This window comes from Ursus americanus, chromosome 3, assembly GCF_024610735.1.
Source record: "Ursus americanus isolate L20-20 chromosome 3, mUrsAme1.1.p, whole genome shotgun sequence".
NCBI classification, from domain to species: Eukaryota; Metazoa; Chordata; class Mammalia; order Carnivora; family Ursidae; genus Ursus; species Ursus americanus.
In genome coordinates this window covers 54,567,534-54,583,753 of record NC_142129.1, presented here as the reverse complement: position 1 = coordinate 54,583,753, position 16,220 = coordinate 54,567,534, and the positions used below count along the sequence as shown (strand labels likewise).

General features: G+C 33.2%; 1 protein-coding gene and 1 pseudogene across 6 annotated transcripts in view; one reads left to right on the top strand and one right to left on the bottom strand.

Moving 5' to 3' along the window:
• The window catches only part of HDAC9 (histone deacetylase 9), a 726,671-nt gene that overhangs the window by 639,216 nt on the left and 71,235 nt on the right, over positions 1 to 16,220 (top strand). For all 6 annotated transcript variants that reach the window (XM_045793088.2, XM_087860991.1, XM_045793089.2 and 3 more), the window contains one exon: positions 6,701 to 6,834. In XM_045793088.2, the coding sequence (XP_045649044.2) occupies positions 6,701 to 6,834 (134 nt within the window). The remainder of the gene's footprint in view (positions 1 to 6,700; positions 6,835 to 16,220) is intronic.
• LOC148110395 (replication factor C subunit 1 pseudogene) lies at positions 1,853 to 5,639 on the bottom strand (annotated as a pseudogene).

Here is a 16,220-nt window from a genome sequence, read left to right as displayed (position 1 = left end):
AGTAGAACTCAGGCTAACAAAACTAAAAAGTTATTCTTGAATTCCTTACTTTGAGTGGAAGAGAGGGCACAGGCCTTATAGAAATTCATTTCTTTATTTCACTTGAATCTTTGTGCATGCATAACTCAAAAGTTCAGCTGTTTCAGTCTGTGTCTCAAATTCACATGGGTAACATGTGAATGGAAATAAACCCTGTAGGTAGAAGAAAGAGGAATTTGGATAGAGATCAAAGATTAGCTTCATTCCATTCTTTACTTCCACTTTTTACTATCCCATCTAAATTTGGTATTTTATGGGGCTTTTTTTTTTCTTCCAAGGGAAAGAGTGAACTTAAATCAGATTTGAGACTTTCTCTCTCTCTTTTTCTAAATCCATGTGATTTGATCTGCTCAGTAATGACTTTAGATAATTGAGTCCTCAATTGTTAGGAACGTTTAGTATGAAAGACATGGCATATATATGTTTTAAGTTGTCACTATAGCCCTGGTTCAGAGTTATAGGAAAAAACCCCTGAATATTTAACAATATAATAAGCAGAAATATTTGTCTTTTTGTCTCTGAGTATTATTTTCCTTTTTTATTTTCTGGAATGGAACTAGTTACTATGTGCTATTAGCTTTGAACATTTCTAAGAATTAGACATCAGAACTTTGCATTACACATTTTCTGAAAGCTTAACATTCTTTTTATAGTAATCATGTAAGAAGGTAGGGAGTTTAGTGTGGTCCTCCTCATTTCGAGTGGCCCATGGAAAAGACTCTTATTGATATCATCATGAGGTCCATAAAAAGTGAGGAATATTACAATGCTTGAAAAGTTTTTATCTAATTTAAAAATACTTTTTAGAATAATTTTTGCCAACTATTTAGAAACATAGAGTAACTATGAAATGACTATTTTGACTTCTATCAAAATAGCAGTTAAAGTGGATAGAATCAACAATGAAGTGCTTCAAGGTAATGGGGAAGTGAAATCTTGTTTTTGGCTAACCTCAAGTGCTAGAACAGAACTGAAATTATGGACAGTTATGGTTTATTGCGTGGATATCTCAGTGCATTCCAAAGATTAAGATTATATTATTCTATTGTTCCAAAATGAAAGAAATTTAGTTTGGTTTGGGGGTCTTGTTGTTTCACAACTTGATAGGCTTTCATTTAGTTCTGTCAACTTTATTCTGAGAATTCCTTTCTTCTAATAGACCACAATGCTTTAGAGAAGAACAGAGATCAGGTTTGAAAGTAGCCCAGGTAGGCTTGCAGAGCATGCACTTCCATATTCAAGATAATCCTTTCACATTTTTATGGATTTAGAAATATTCTAAATATTGTAAGTACTATACAAATGAAGGAAAATGAAAAAATGGTCTTTGTACTGTAGAGTGGATAACACAAGAAGCTAAAAAATTTGAATTACTTTAAACATTGAAAAATGAATGATAAAACTATAGAGACAAAAAAGGTAATCGATTTGCAAGTATTGAGGGGTGGAAAGGAAGGATGAATAGGTGGAGAACAGGGGATTTTTAGGGCAGTGGAACTATACTGTATGATATTATAATGGTAGGTACATGACATTATGCATTTGTCAAAACCCACAGAACCATACGCCACAAAGCGTGAATCCTAACCATTGGCTTTTGTTAACAATAATATATCAATACTGGCTCATCAATTGTAGCAAATGTACCAGTAATGCAAGATGTTAATAATAGAGGAAATGACAGTGAGGTATATGGAAATTCTCTGTGCTTTCTGCTTAGTTTTTCTTTAAACCCGAACTGCTCTTTAAAAATAAAGTCTATTATTAAAAATATAACTGATTTAAAAATTAAATGTTTATTCCTTTCAAGTTCTTAAAGTATATTTAAAAAATGAAATGCCGGTGCTGGACCTGTGCTGTATCTGGGTGTCTTTACTGCCTGAAGTGAATATGGAGTAAGGTGGACTTCCTTATTGTAAGTTCTTGTGAAGGCTGCTTTCACCTTGGGATCCAGCTTGGAGAAGGGACTAGGTTTGCCTCCCCAACTGCTAATTTCCATGATAGTCTCAAAGTCTTCTTTCATCAAGTAGTAGGAGTCCATAAGAGCAATAACATCCTGTACTCCTTCTACCCCTTGTGAGGTCAAGGGCTGTACAAGTGCATCCCTTATATGTGACAGATAATCCACGTTTACAGTCCTTTTGCTGGAAGAAGTTCTGAGACTCATGTACAGTGCTAGGTCCTGTACAATAGGATCATGTTTGCTGGTAGATGAGTGCTTCCCCAACCAGCTTGGGAAGGTAGGAAACTGGGTCATGTACCCCCTCATTAACTCTCCAGGAAGAACACTGGCATAAAAGGCTTGTGTGGGCAGAAGTCTCTAGTTCTGCTTGCTCCGGATCTGATGGTCCACTAGGTCACCATCACATATGCTATGTGCTGCTCTGCTTGAAAGCATCAAGTGCTTTTTCATGTCACCCCCTGCAGCTGCAGGCTTCACATGTATATAGTTCCCCTGGACAAACAGGTGTGCTATTGAATAATCATGGAAAAAGAGATCTGACTTATCCACAAGTGACATATGAGCAGTCTTCTCTCCAGCTGCAAACACTTTCCAGGCAACATCCAGTGGCCCATCTGATATCCTTTTTGTCTCTATGAGAATCAGCCTTGGCCTGGTCATAGGTTAGTGCCTTACTTCATGCACACTACATCCTCAGATTCTGTAAACCCTGTCTGATATCTTGATTGGCTCCAAAAATTATTTCACTCATAGCTGGAGGGGGGATCTTTAAGCCCTCTTTAAATGCAATAGACATCATAGCACCCTTAATCTTTCAACTCGAGGTCTTTGAAAATGAAGATCAAAGCAATAATGAACCAAAGAGTGAATCTTGGGATGATTTCTGTTGTTGCACATACAAATAATGGGAATTTTTGTATGTTTTGTCAGACCAATTAATTCTGAATTCCTCCCCTGTCCTCTTTGACAAGCCATCTATTTCATCCATGATGAGAGCATGTTTCATGCTTACTGAATGGGCTGCTCCACTTGACTCGTGTTGAGAAGTTGAATAAAAGCCTGTGATGCTGGTATTATTCAGTGATTCAGCAACAATCTCCTTCAAAGTGTTCTTACTCCAAGTGTCACTTGCATTCAGTTCCATGTAGCTATATCCCAATTTCTGACAAATCAGAGACTAGATTCTGAATACAATGAAGAGTTAAATGAAGATGACTCTAAATCTGATGAGAAAAAAGCAAGACTCTATGGAAACTGATAGTGATCAAGAAAAAGACAAAATCTTCAAAGCCTTCAAAATCAGAAAAAGATAAGGAGTCCAGAAAAGGAAAAAGTTCAAAGAAACGAAACTGTTTTTCACTGCTGACAGCCACTTTTTATTCACCCCATTGACCAGTCTAGTTTGCCTAGATAATGCCTTGTTTTTTCCAAAGGAATCCTATTTTAGCATAATGGGGCAACTCAGTAGTCCCATTGTAAATAAATGGTGGTACAGCTAGAGAGAGATAACCAGCAGGCTAACATACACCTCTTATGGAAGTTGATAGGACTGCTTGAGTCCTCCACTGTCCCCTGTCAATCTAATTAGATTGTGCTTCAAATTTACTCTGTATAGTCAGAAACTGCATGTGGGCTTCGGAGGCAGATTTTAGTTAACAATAATATGCCTGGGAACATTGGTACTAAGGCAATTTTTGTAAGCTTAAGAATTTATCCTAATGGCCTTTATAGGACTAATGCCAATTTTTTTAAAAAGGTAGTTACTATTATGTGGTGAAATTTTGTAAATAAATCATACAACAAAACCAAAAAAAAATGAAATGCCATATTAAACACATGGCTTTATTTGCTTTCATTTATCTTATTTTTTTTGCAATTCTCCTTGAAATTGTGCAAGTTGGATGCAGTGTTAATTTTTTTTTTAAATGTTGAATGAGAGACATTTACATTTGGCAGTCTGAGAGTCTGTATATCCTGAAACACTTCTACATGAAAATAGCAAAACTACTTTTTGAAATTTATGAATGACTTCCAAAAAGATGAAGGAAGGTGAGCAAATCCTGTAGCTGTTGGCTATCCTGAGCTATCCCAAAGTCTCCAGCTGGATAAAGCTTGAACATTATTAATAGACTACTACATAGTGTAAAAGGGAGTCAAAGCCTTGGGCCTATGAAGGGAGAAGTTTTGATTGGAGACCAGCATAAAGAAAGGAATAAGAAAGGGACACCTCTAAGGAAAAGGGTGACTGGAAGAGGAAATACTGATGAATAAAACAACAAATGTATCTTAGAATATATTTGAATATATGAATAGAGGGAACTGCAAAAGCAATGAAAATAAAAGGGGGGGAATCTCATTTTTTTTACATGAGAATTTGTAATCAGGTTTTGGGATCCGCATTTACAATAACTGCATTTAAAAAAAAAAAAAATCCCTGCAATCTAAGAATTTAAAGTTTATCCTAGGTGATAGTATCCCAGCCATCCAATAGAGGCAAACAAAATCACACTCAACCCAGTTTTCAAATATAGATATCAAATTCAGTTCAGGCTTCAAAAACTTCTCACAAAGAAGTTCCAATGTATATGAGCTCAAAAAAAAAAAAATTTAAAAACGGAGGAGAATTAAGACATCATGAGGATGAATCAGTAGAAACAACAAATAGTAATCTAGGCCATAAAGACTTCAGATAACAGATACAGAATATAAAATAGTTATGGGTAAAGAAATAAAAGGAAGAAATAAAACCATGAGCAAAGAGTAGGAAACTATAAAAATAACTGAGAAATTATGAAATCTAACCAAATAGAGCACCTGGAATTCAACAGTATAATCACTGAAATGAAGATACCAATAGAAATGTTAAACAGTAGATTAGACACATGTGGAGAGAGAAAGACTGGAAGGTAGATCTGAAATAAAGATACATATAATTCAGGACAAAAAGAGACATAAAAAGTATGACACAAAGCTTAAGAAACATTGAGAGTATAATGACAATGACCACATACATCTAATTGGAATTCCAAAATAAGATGATAAATCAACTACTTTATTTCAATAAATTTGAACACTTAAATAAATTTCTAGAAAAATATAACTTATGCAGATATAGAAAGTATGAGTAGTCCTATAGTTGCTAAAGAAATTCTATCGGTAGTTAAAAATCTTCCTCAAAAACCACAAAACTCAAATGGTTTTCCAGGAGATTTCTACCCAACTTTCTAAAATCAGATAAAGGTGATCCTGACTACATCAAAATTCAACATGGCTAATACAGGACTGGAAAATTATAGATTAACCCCATTCATGAACATGGGTTAAAAAATCCTAAACAAAGCAGTAGTAAAACAATTCCAGCTGTGTACAAAATAGGTAATTACATCACAACCAAGCTTATTTGACTCTGTAAATTTAATGATGGCTTAATATTAGAAATACTATGTAATGTGTCTCACAACAACTATGAAATTACAGGAGAAAAAAGACATCTCATTTTGGTATAAACAAATTTAACATCTATTTATAATAAAAACTTTAATTCAAAGTAGAAATAGAAAGGTCCCTCCTAAAACTGAATGAAACTACCATAAGATACCATTATTCACTGACTTACTTGGCAAATTATACCAAACATTGGCAAGGATGCGACTAAACTGGAATTCTCATATGCACTGCTTCTCAGAGTAGGGTTGATTATAGCCTTCCAGAAATAATCTAGTATTATTTAGCAGATTTTAAGCCACAGTGATTTTAGTCCACTGTTGCACATGTGAACCACAAGAGTGCTATAAAAATGTTCTCGAGGCATTGTTTGTAATAACAAAAAAATGCAAATGTCTGTCATCAGGAGATTGGGTAAATAAGTTCTTTTATACTCATATTATGGCCTACTAGACAGCAAAGAACTATAGCTACATTGATCAACAGAGATTAGCTAACAAGATATTGAATGAAAAGAGCAAGTTGTGAAAATATAAAACCATTTTTATAAAGTTCAAAAAAAAAAAAAAAGCAAAGGAATTAACACAAAATCAAGATCCTAATTTCCCACAGAGAGGAGGAGGGATGTTAATAGAAGTGCACAAGGGGCTCAAAAGTATTGCTAACGTATTTTCCTTAAATTAGAAAGTGAGTGAACAGGTGTTTCTCATATCATTATACTTCGTAACATATATAGATGTTATTTATTTTTATAAATTTATCAACTATTTCATAATCAAAATTATGTCTATGAAAATCTAACATGATAGATATGTAATTTGAGGTGATATGTTAAAGAAAAACTTCCTTTTATAATAGCGTAAGACAGATGATGGAGGCAGGAAACAAAAATCAAGCAAAGGAGATTATTGACCTTATTAACACTTGCCAAATGCTATCAAGTTTTTCATCCAGGTACCTATAGAATGTGTTGTGAAAGGCATTGCTGTGGACTGGTGAGGACCCATATTGTTTGGTATAAATATTGGTTGTGATACTTCTTAGCTGTGGGATCTTGGGTTTTGGTTCCCACATTTGTAAAATATAGATGATACGGGCACCTAATTTATTAAGTTATTGTAAGTATTAAATGAATTAGCCCATGGAAGGTGCTGAGAAAGGACACACACAGGATAAAAGCTCAATCAATATTAGATTCTAGTAATATTATCTTTTGATTTAATACTTTGAAATGTTTTGTTTGTGTTATGATAGGCTTTGGTCATTTGACGAAACAGTTGATGACATTGGCTGATGGACACGTGGTGTTGGCTCTAGAAGGAGGACATGATCTCACAGCCATCTGTGATGCATCAGAAGCCTGTGTAAATGCCCTCCTAGGAAACGAGGTAAAAAAATTAAAAGTACACAAGAGTAGGGCTAAAGGACTAGAAATGTATGCATGCATATATTTAATTTTTTTAATCCCATGTAAGCAAAAAGCACAATGTTGCTCTTACAATTTTAAGAAAGAAGATGAGCTTTTAGGAGGAGTTTACATGTACTCCTGTTATATGGTATAACTGTTGTCCAGTTAATGCACTTGGCACTTTCCTCAATCAGGTTATTTGTGAGGTCAATAAATAAGATAACTGTTGGGAAGAGAAGTGCTTTATGGATTGACCCAACTAATAAGCATTGAAACACTGAAAAACAAATAACTCAAAGAAAATTTCTCTTGAGATTTTCCATAGGATTGTGTTAGCTCAAGGGAGAAAATAAAGCTTTTAAAAAGTTTTTTCATCTTTATTGAACTATAGTTTACATAAAATTGTAATTCATTTAAAGTGTACAATATGATGACTTGATATATGTACACATTGTGAAATGATTCTTTCCATGAAATTAAATTGACACATTCATCACCTCACATACTTCTTGTTTTGTGAGAACACTTAAATTCTACTTTCTTAGCAAATTTTAATTATATAATATAGTATTATCAACTATAGTCATCATGTTATACATTAGATCCTCAAACGTTATTCATCCTGTAACTAAAAGTTTAAAACCTTTTATCAACCTCTCCTTATTACCCCCACCCCTCCAGCCCTTGACAACCAATATTCTACTCTGTCTCTACAAGTTCAACTGCTTTTTTGGGGAGGGGAGTGGTCAAAATAAGTGATACCATGCAGTATTTTTTCTCGGTCTGGCATATTTCACTTAGTATAATGCCCTCCATGTTTGTTATCAAAAATGACAAGATTTTCTTCTTTTCAAAAGATCGAATAATATTCTATTGTGTGTATATACACACACATGTATACACCACATTTTCTTTATACACTTATCTGTTGATGGACATTTAGTTTGTTTCTGTACCTTGACTATTGTGAATAATTCTGCAGTAAACATTGAAGTACAGATATCTCTCCAAGATAGTGATTTTATTTCCTTTGGATATATACCCAGAATAAGATTGCTGGATCATATATCATAAAATGTGTAGTTTTAGTTTCTTGAGGAATTTCCTGCTGTTTTCCATAGTGGCTGTACATCTTACCTTTCCAACAGCATAGCTCAAAGGTTCCCTGTTCTCCACGTCCTCACCAGCATTTATCTCTTTTCTTTTTGATAATTCATGAGGTAATATCTCATTATGATTTTGATTTGCATTTTCCTCATGATTACTGATATTGATCACCTTTCCATGTACATGTTGGCCATTTATATGTCTTCTTTGAAAAACATCTAATTGGGCCTTTTACCCGTTTTTAATTGGTTTATTTGGGGTTTTGCCTTTGTTTTTGTTTTTTGGGGTTTTTTGTGTTTTTTGCTATTGAATTGTATGAGTTCTTTGTATATTTTAGATCTTAACCTCTTATTGGATATATAGTTTGCAAATATTTTCTCCCATTCTATAGCTTACCTTTTCATTTTACTCAGCTTTGCTGTGCAGAAGTTTTTAAGCTTGATATAGTCCCACTTTTTGTTTGCTTGCTTGCTTTTGTTGCCTTTACTTTTGATGTCAGATCCAAAAAAACATTGCCAAAGCTAATGTCAAGATTACCTCCTATGTTTTCTTCTAAGAGTTTTATGGTTTCAAATCTTACATTTAAATTTTTAATCAATTTGTATGATGTAAGATAAGAGTCCAGTTGTATTCTTTTGTGTATGGCTGTTCAGTTTTACCAACACCATTTATTGAAGAGACTATTCCTTCCCCATTGTATATTCCTGGATCCTTTGTCGAAAATTAATTTACTATATGTGCATGAGTTTATTTTGGGCCCTTTTTTCTGTTCCATTAATCTGTGTATCTGTTTTAATGTCAATACCATAGTGCATTGATTACTTGTAGTATATTTGAAATCAAGAAGTGTAATGACTCCAGCGTTATTGTTCTTTCTCAAGATCCCTTCACGTGTTTGGGGTCTTTGTGGTTTCATATGAGTTTTAGAATTTCTTTTCTATTTCTGTAAAAAAATGCCTTTTGATAAGGATTGGATTGACTCTATAGATTGCTTTGGGTAATACGAACATTTTAATAATATTAACTCCTCATCCATGAACATGGGATATCTTTCCATTTATTTGTGTCTTCTTCAGTTTCTTTCATCAATTACTTTACAGTTTTTGATGTATAGACCTTTCATTTCCTTGGATACATTTGTCTCTAAGTATTTTATTGTTTATGATACCATCATAAATGGGATTGTTTTATTTCTTCTTCAGATAGTTCACTATTGGTATATAAAAACTGATTTTTTATATCAACTTTGCCTTCCGCAACTTTACTGAATTTGTTTATTAATTCTAATAGTTTTGTGGTGGAGTCTTTAGAGTTTTTCATATATATCATGTCATCTGCAATTAGAGACAGTTTTCCTTCTTCCTTTCCAATTTGGATACCTTTTATTTCTTTTCCTTGCTTAATTGTTCCAGATCATACTTAGAATACTATGTTGAAAGCAAAAGTGGGCATCCTTATCTTGTTCTTGATCTTAGATACGGTGTTAGCTCTAGGCTTGTCATATATGGCATTTATTATGTCAAAGTATGTTCCTTCTATACTGAATTTGTTGAGATTTTTTAATCATAAAAGATGTTGAGTATTGTCAGATGCTTTGTCTGCATCTATTGAGATGATCATATGATTTTTATCCTTCATTTTGTTAATGTATTGTATCACATTGGTTGATTTTTGTATGTTGAACCATTCTTGCATCCCTGGAGTAAGTCCCACTTGATCACGGTGTGTGGTCCTTTTAATGTAATGTTGAATTCAGTCTGCTAATATTTTGTTGAAAGTTTTTGCATCTATGTTCATCAGAGATATTGGCCTACAATTTCTTTCCCTATAGTGTCCTTTACTGGCTTTGGTATCAGGGAAATACTGGCCTCCTAAAATGAGTTCAGACATGTTCCCTTCTATTCAGTTTTTTGGATGAGCTTGAGAAGGATGGGTATTAGCCCTTCAATATTTGGTAGTACTCTCCAGTGAAGCCATCTGATTCTGGACTTTTCTTTTTGGGGAGGTTTGTGATTACTGATTCAGTATCCTTACTAGTTATTAGTCTGTTCATGTTTTCTGTTTTTTCAGAATTCCATCTTGATAGGTTTTATATTTCTAGGAATTTATACATTTCTTCTACACTGTACAATTTATTGATGTATAATTGTTCATAGTAGTTTCTTATCCTTTGGATTTCTATGTTATAAGGTGTCATGTCTCCTCTTTCAAATCTGATTTTATTAATTGAGGCTTTTCTCTTTTTCTCTTAGTCTAGTTAAAGGTTTATCTGTTTTATATATCTCTTCCTAAAACCAGCTCTTAGTTTCATTGATGTTTTTCTTTTGTTTGCTGCATCCCATAAATTTTAGTATGTTGTGTTTCCATTTTCATTTGTCTCAAGATTTTTTAATTTCTCTTTTCATTTCTTTGACCTATTGGTTGTTCAGGATCATGTTATTAAATTACCACGTATTTGTGAGTATTCCAGTTTTCCTTTTGTCATTGATTTCTAGTTTTATGCCATTGTGGTCAGAAAAGTTACTTGGAATGATTTCATTCTTTTAAAATTTGCTGAGACTGGTTTATGGCCTAATGTATAATTTTTCCTGGAGAATGTTCCGTATGTGCTTGAGAAGAATGTATTTTCTGCTGCTGTATAGAATGTTCAGTATAGTCTTTTAGGTCCATATCGTCTAAAGCATAATTTAAGTCCAATATTTCTTTATTGATTTTCTGTCTGGCTGACCTATCCATTATTGAAAGTGGGGTATTAAAGTCCCCTAATATTGTATTTATGTATATTTCTTTCTTCAGTCTGTTAGTATCTGCTTTATAAGTTTAGCTGCTTCTATGTTGGGTGTGTATTTACAAGTGTTAAATACTCTTGATGAATTGACCCCTTTGTCATGATACAATGACCTTCTTTGTCTCTTATTACAGGTTTTAACTTACAGTGTATTTTTTCTGATATACGCATACCTACCCCTGCTTTCTTCTGGTTTCCACTGGCATGGAACGTCTTCTCCATCCTTTCATTTTCAGTCTGTGTATACTTAAATCTGAAGCTATTCTCTTGTAGGCAGCATATAGTTCAGTCTTATTTTTGTATTCATTTAACCACTCTGTGTTTTCTGGTTTGAGATTTTAGTCCATTAAATTTGAAGTAGGAATTGATATGTACAGGCTTACTATTGCTATCTTGTTGTATTTTGGCAGTTTTATGGTTCCTTTCTTCTTCTCCTGCTGTCTTTTTTTGTACATTGATGATTTCCCATAGTGTTATGTTTTGATTTCTCCGTCTTTTACATACTTCTGTAGTTTTTTGCTTCATGCTTACCATGAGGCTTGCAAAAATCTTACAGTTATAATAGTGTATTTTAGACTGATAACATCGTAACTCTAATGTGTATAGAAAGTACATTTTTACACTTCCTTCCCACAATTTATGTTTTTGATATCACAGTTTATACCTTTTTATATTGTGTATTCATTAACAAATTATTGTGGTTATAGCTATTTTTAATACTTTTGTCTTTTAACCTTTACACTAAAGTTATGATTTCCCACTATCATTATAATATTAGAGTATTCTGAATTTAATAACATGTTTACCTTTATCAGTGAATTTTATACTTTCATACATTTTTATGTTACTAGTTTAATATTCTTTCATTTCAGCTTGAGGAACTCCCTTTAACAACTCTTGTAAGGGCAATCTAATGATGATGACTACTTCAGCTTTTGTTTGTCTGCAAAATTGTATCTATCCTTCGATTCTTAATGACTGCTTTTTTGGGTAGAGTATTCTTGATCAGCAGTTTTTTCTTATTGCACTTTGAATATATCATGCCACTCCTTTCTGGTCTTTAAGGTTTTTGCTGAGAAATCCACTCATAATCTTAATGAGATTCCTCTATCTGTGGCAAGTTGCTTTTCTCTCGCTGTTTTTAAGATTCTCTCTTTGTCTTTAACTTCTGAAAATTTAATGTGCCTTGGTGTGGGTCTCTTTAGATCCATCTAATTTGGTACTCTTTGGAATTTCTATCTTTGCATGTCTGTTTCTCTCCCCAGGTAAGGATAGTTTTTAACCACTATTTCTTCAAATAAGCTTTCTGGCCCTTTCTCTTCTCCTTTTGGAACTCCTGTAATTCCTTTGATATGCTTCATGGTGTCCCATAAGTCCTTTAAGCTATCTTTCCTGTTTTTCATTCTTTCTTTCTTTTTGCTATTTTGACTGGATGAGTTTCACTGCCCTGTCTTTGAATTCACTGACCTTTTCTTTCATTTGATCTAGTCTGCTCTTACACTCTTCTGTTGACTTTTTCAGTTCAGTTATAGTATTCTTTAGTTCTGTGACTTTTTGTTTGTTACCTTTTAATATTCTCAATCTCTTTGTTGAAACTTTCACTTTGTTTCTGCATTGCTTTCCTGACCTCAGTGACCATCTTCACAGCTGTTTTTTTTTTTTTCTTTTTGATTCAATTTAGTTAACATCTAGTGTATTATTAGTTTCAGGGGTAGAATTTAATGACTCATCAGTTGCATGTAACACCTAGTGCTCCTTATCAGGTACCCTCTTTAATGCCCATCACCCAGTCACCCCATCCCCCCACCCATCTCCCCTCCAACAACCCTCAGTTTGTTTCCTATAGTTAAGAGTCCCTTGTGGTTTGCTTCCCTCTCTGTTTTTACCTTATTTTATTTTTCCTTCCCTTCTCCTATGTTCACCTATTTTATTTCTTAAATTCTACATATGAGTGAAATCATATGGTATTTGTCTTTCTCTTACTGATTTACTTCACTTAGCATAATACACTGTAGTTCTATCCATGTCATTGCAAATGGCAAGAGTTCATTCTTTTTGATGGCTGAGTAATATTCATATATATATATATATATATATATATATATATATATATATGATGTATATATAATGTGTGTGTGTACACACATACACACACACACACACACACACACACACACACACTAGATTATCTTTATCCATTCATCTGTTGACAAACATCTGGGGTCTTTCCATATTTTGGCTATTGTGGACAATGCTGCTATAAACTTTGGGGTACATGTGCCCCTTCAAATCACTGTTTTTGTATCCTTTGGATAAATACCTAGTAGTGTAATTGCTGTGTCATAGGGTAGCCCTTTTTAACTTTTTTGAGGAACCTCCATATAGTTTTCCAGAGTGACTATTTTTTATAGTGAATGTATACAAGTGTTAAGACTGTTTTATGTGTTTTACTTTTTTTTCATGAACTTGCAATATGACTGCTTACAAAACAAACATATACAAAATCATTTTTTAAATCTGTCATGCATATTGTTTTTTAACAGTGACTTATGCTTTTGCCTGTAGTATTTACGAAGGGGAAAAAAGTATATTTTTCTTCTGCATGCTGAACACATAAGTCTTATTGTCATCTTTATCTTACAGATCTGTAGTGCTTCAACATGATTATTGTGCCATATTTATTGAAGTAAATATGTACATTTTTTATCTTGAGGAAAATATGAGAAAGAAAATTTGAGCAGTCTTTAAGTCTTTATTCTGTTATATAATTTTAGACAGCACAGTAACTCAAGGGTGTAGCCATCTGATGATTAATATTATTAGTGAATTGCTATTTCAGATCACGAATTTCAGGGTGTCTAAGATTTTCTAAATATTGCAGTCCTTCTGAGTTTCCTATGAACAAATGATTTAAAAAATAACGTTGGGCATTTTTTTTTTGCATGTATGGCAATAAAGGAGTGCAAAAAATAAATGCTACTTCTATCTTGTCAGTTAATGTTGAGCTGCTCTATTTGCCTACCAGAAAACATATTTTGCATATTCACCTACGGTCTCAACTTACATATTTGATTTTAAATATGGAAACATTTTAGAGAAGCAGACTGGTTTTAATATTTACATTATAAAGGCTTATGCCAGATGTGCAGAAAATCACAGTAGGTTGTGGATTGTGGCTCCATGGATGATTGACCTGCCCAGAAAAAAATGTTACCCAGTTGTAAAAGCCAAGTACTTTTCCAACTATGTGAAAGGAAATTATGGATTTCACTGGCTCTCTTTGAGCACATCCATTCAAATGAGATTCTATTTCTATGTGCTGGTAATCTTTACACTTGGCCTACTTTATTCTTCCAAGGGAGGATTTCCAGGGAGAATGGAGTAATTTTTTTTGTGTGTGGTCTCTTTCTTTAAAAAATGACTGTACTTCAGAACACATTCAAGTCAGTTGTGTGAGTTACATGGTTTTCTTAATTTGTCTGAATATACTAAAAAGCTAAATGGTTGTGGTTTCTACCTTCCTTCCACTGCATGACCTTTTGATTGGGATGTCTGTGGTCATTTTCTCATATGGGCTATTCCTAGAGATCAGATAGACTGTTTTCGTAGAGCAGTTAGTGACATTAGAACAGTATCCCCTAATTTAAAGTTTGGGACCTATTCTCAAATCTACTCTATACCTTTTCTCTGCATTTTAGAAAGACCAAGCTTGATATAGAGGAAGGGATAAAAATGTCATTGATCAATCTTAAACATGCCCATGTGGATGTACAGACACTAAAAATTCCAGTAAATGATTATTGAAATGATTATTTTTGGCAATATTGACAATTTAATCAACTCTAATATCTGGACATCTTATAGTAAATTTGCTTTGGTTATTATAATACCCTAAATACCACCTTGTCTTTTTTCATTGACTATCTTTAATTGTGTAAGCACAATCTAAAATTTGTGTATCATGAACTAAAGGAAAACAAGTTTAAATAATCTCTGGTTTTCTGTATTTTTTTTCCATTGAGATTTCTTTGGAAAATAAATAAGATTATAAATTTCCCACAAGATACCTTAAGGGAAACAGATGTATTTGGTATATTGAACTTTGAAAGGTAAATTTTGGTGTGTCACGTCTATCAGTATGCAGAGGAACAAAGCTTAGGAAAAGAAAAAAAAATTTTTAATGAAAAATGGAAGAAAAATACATGTGTGTTGTGCATTATAATTCATTTGAAAAAAGGAAATGAAAATGTAATGCTTGAAACAACTTAAGAAACAAAGAGTTCTTCTCACTTTCATTGACAATATAATTTATAATCCAAGGTCTGGCTTTCTATATGTTTTTTCCAGTTCAGAGGTCATCATGACTAACAGCATGACTATATAGAAGTTTTAAATTTCATTCTTTTAGAAAAAAATAATATTTAATAAGGCATATTGCATGTACTTCATCATTTTAAAAAGTGCATACATGTAGTTTTCACAGTAGTTTTATGTAGTAAGGTCTAGGTAAGATAATTTTTAAAAAATCTTTCAAATACCAATTATTGCAATTTCAAATCCCAGTTTCCCTCCAGACTCCCTTTTCAAGTGATTAATAGGGCAATTATAACTTATTATCTGGGATTTCACTTCTACAAATAGCAAAATGTACTAAAGCTTTAGCTAAAAACATTGGCAGAACCTACTTTGGCTTCTCAACACTGAACATGCAATTGAACTCAAATTAGGAAGGTCAAGAAGGGCCTTTTGAGGGACTCTGCACTTTGTCAGATGTATTTATTCATGTGCAGGAGATTAGAATTCATAAACATTTTGCCAGTTTTTTGAATGCTATTTCTTTTCCTTGTTGTTCTTGGCCAGGCCATGTCAATACAGCAAAATGCTGCTTCATATGACTTATTATCAGCAGAATAATATGTATTACATAACCCAAAGGAATTATAAAATCAGCAGGAACTCTTGGCCTGCATCTTAGTATAAATACATAGATGGGTACCAAAAAACTTGATTTTTAAAAATTAAGTTATCTAAGTGATGCAACCAAAATAGGTATTTTTCTTTTCAAATATTTTTATCATGAAAGTGATCTAGTTAGCAAAACATCTTTTAGCTATTCTTTTAAGAAATATGCACAAGGTCAGTCAAAATAATATACTATTGGATTAAAACTAATTTGAGCATGGTACAGAAAATTCCTTGAGGCAATGATTTTGAAGACATACCAGAAGTCCATTTTTTTCTTTTTCTTAGCAAAGTTCAGAACTTAGATTTATCAGTCCAGTCAGTGTATGATGAATATTTTTGAACTTCTTCAGTGAAGCACTTAGAAATACCAGCTTGGTTTCACTCATTTATGGAACATAAGTAGGAAGATCGGTAGGAGAAGAAAGGGATAAAGAAAGGGGGGGGGGTAATCAGAAAGGGGAATGAAGCATGAGAGACTATGGACTCTGGGAAACAAGCTGAGGGCT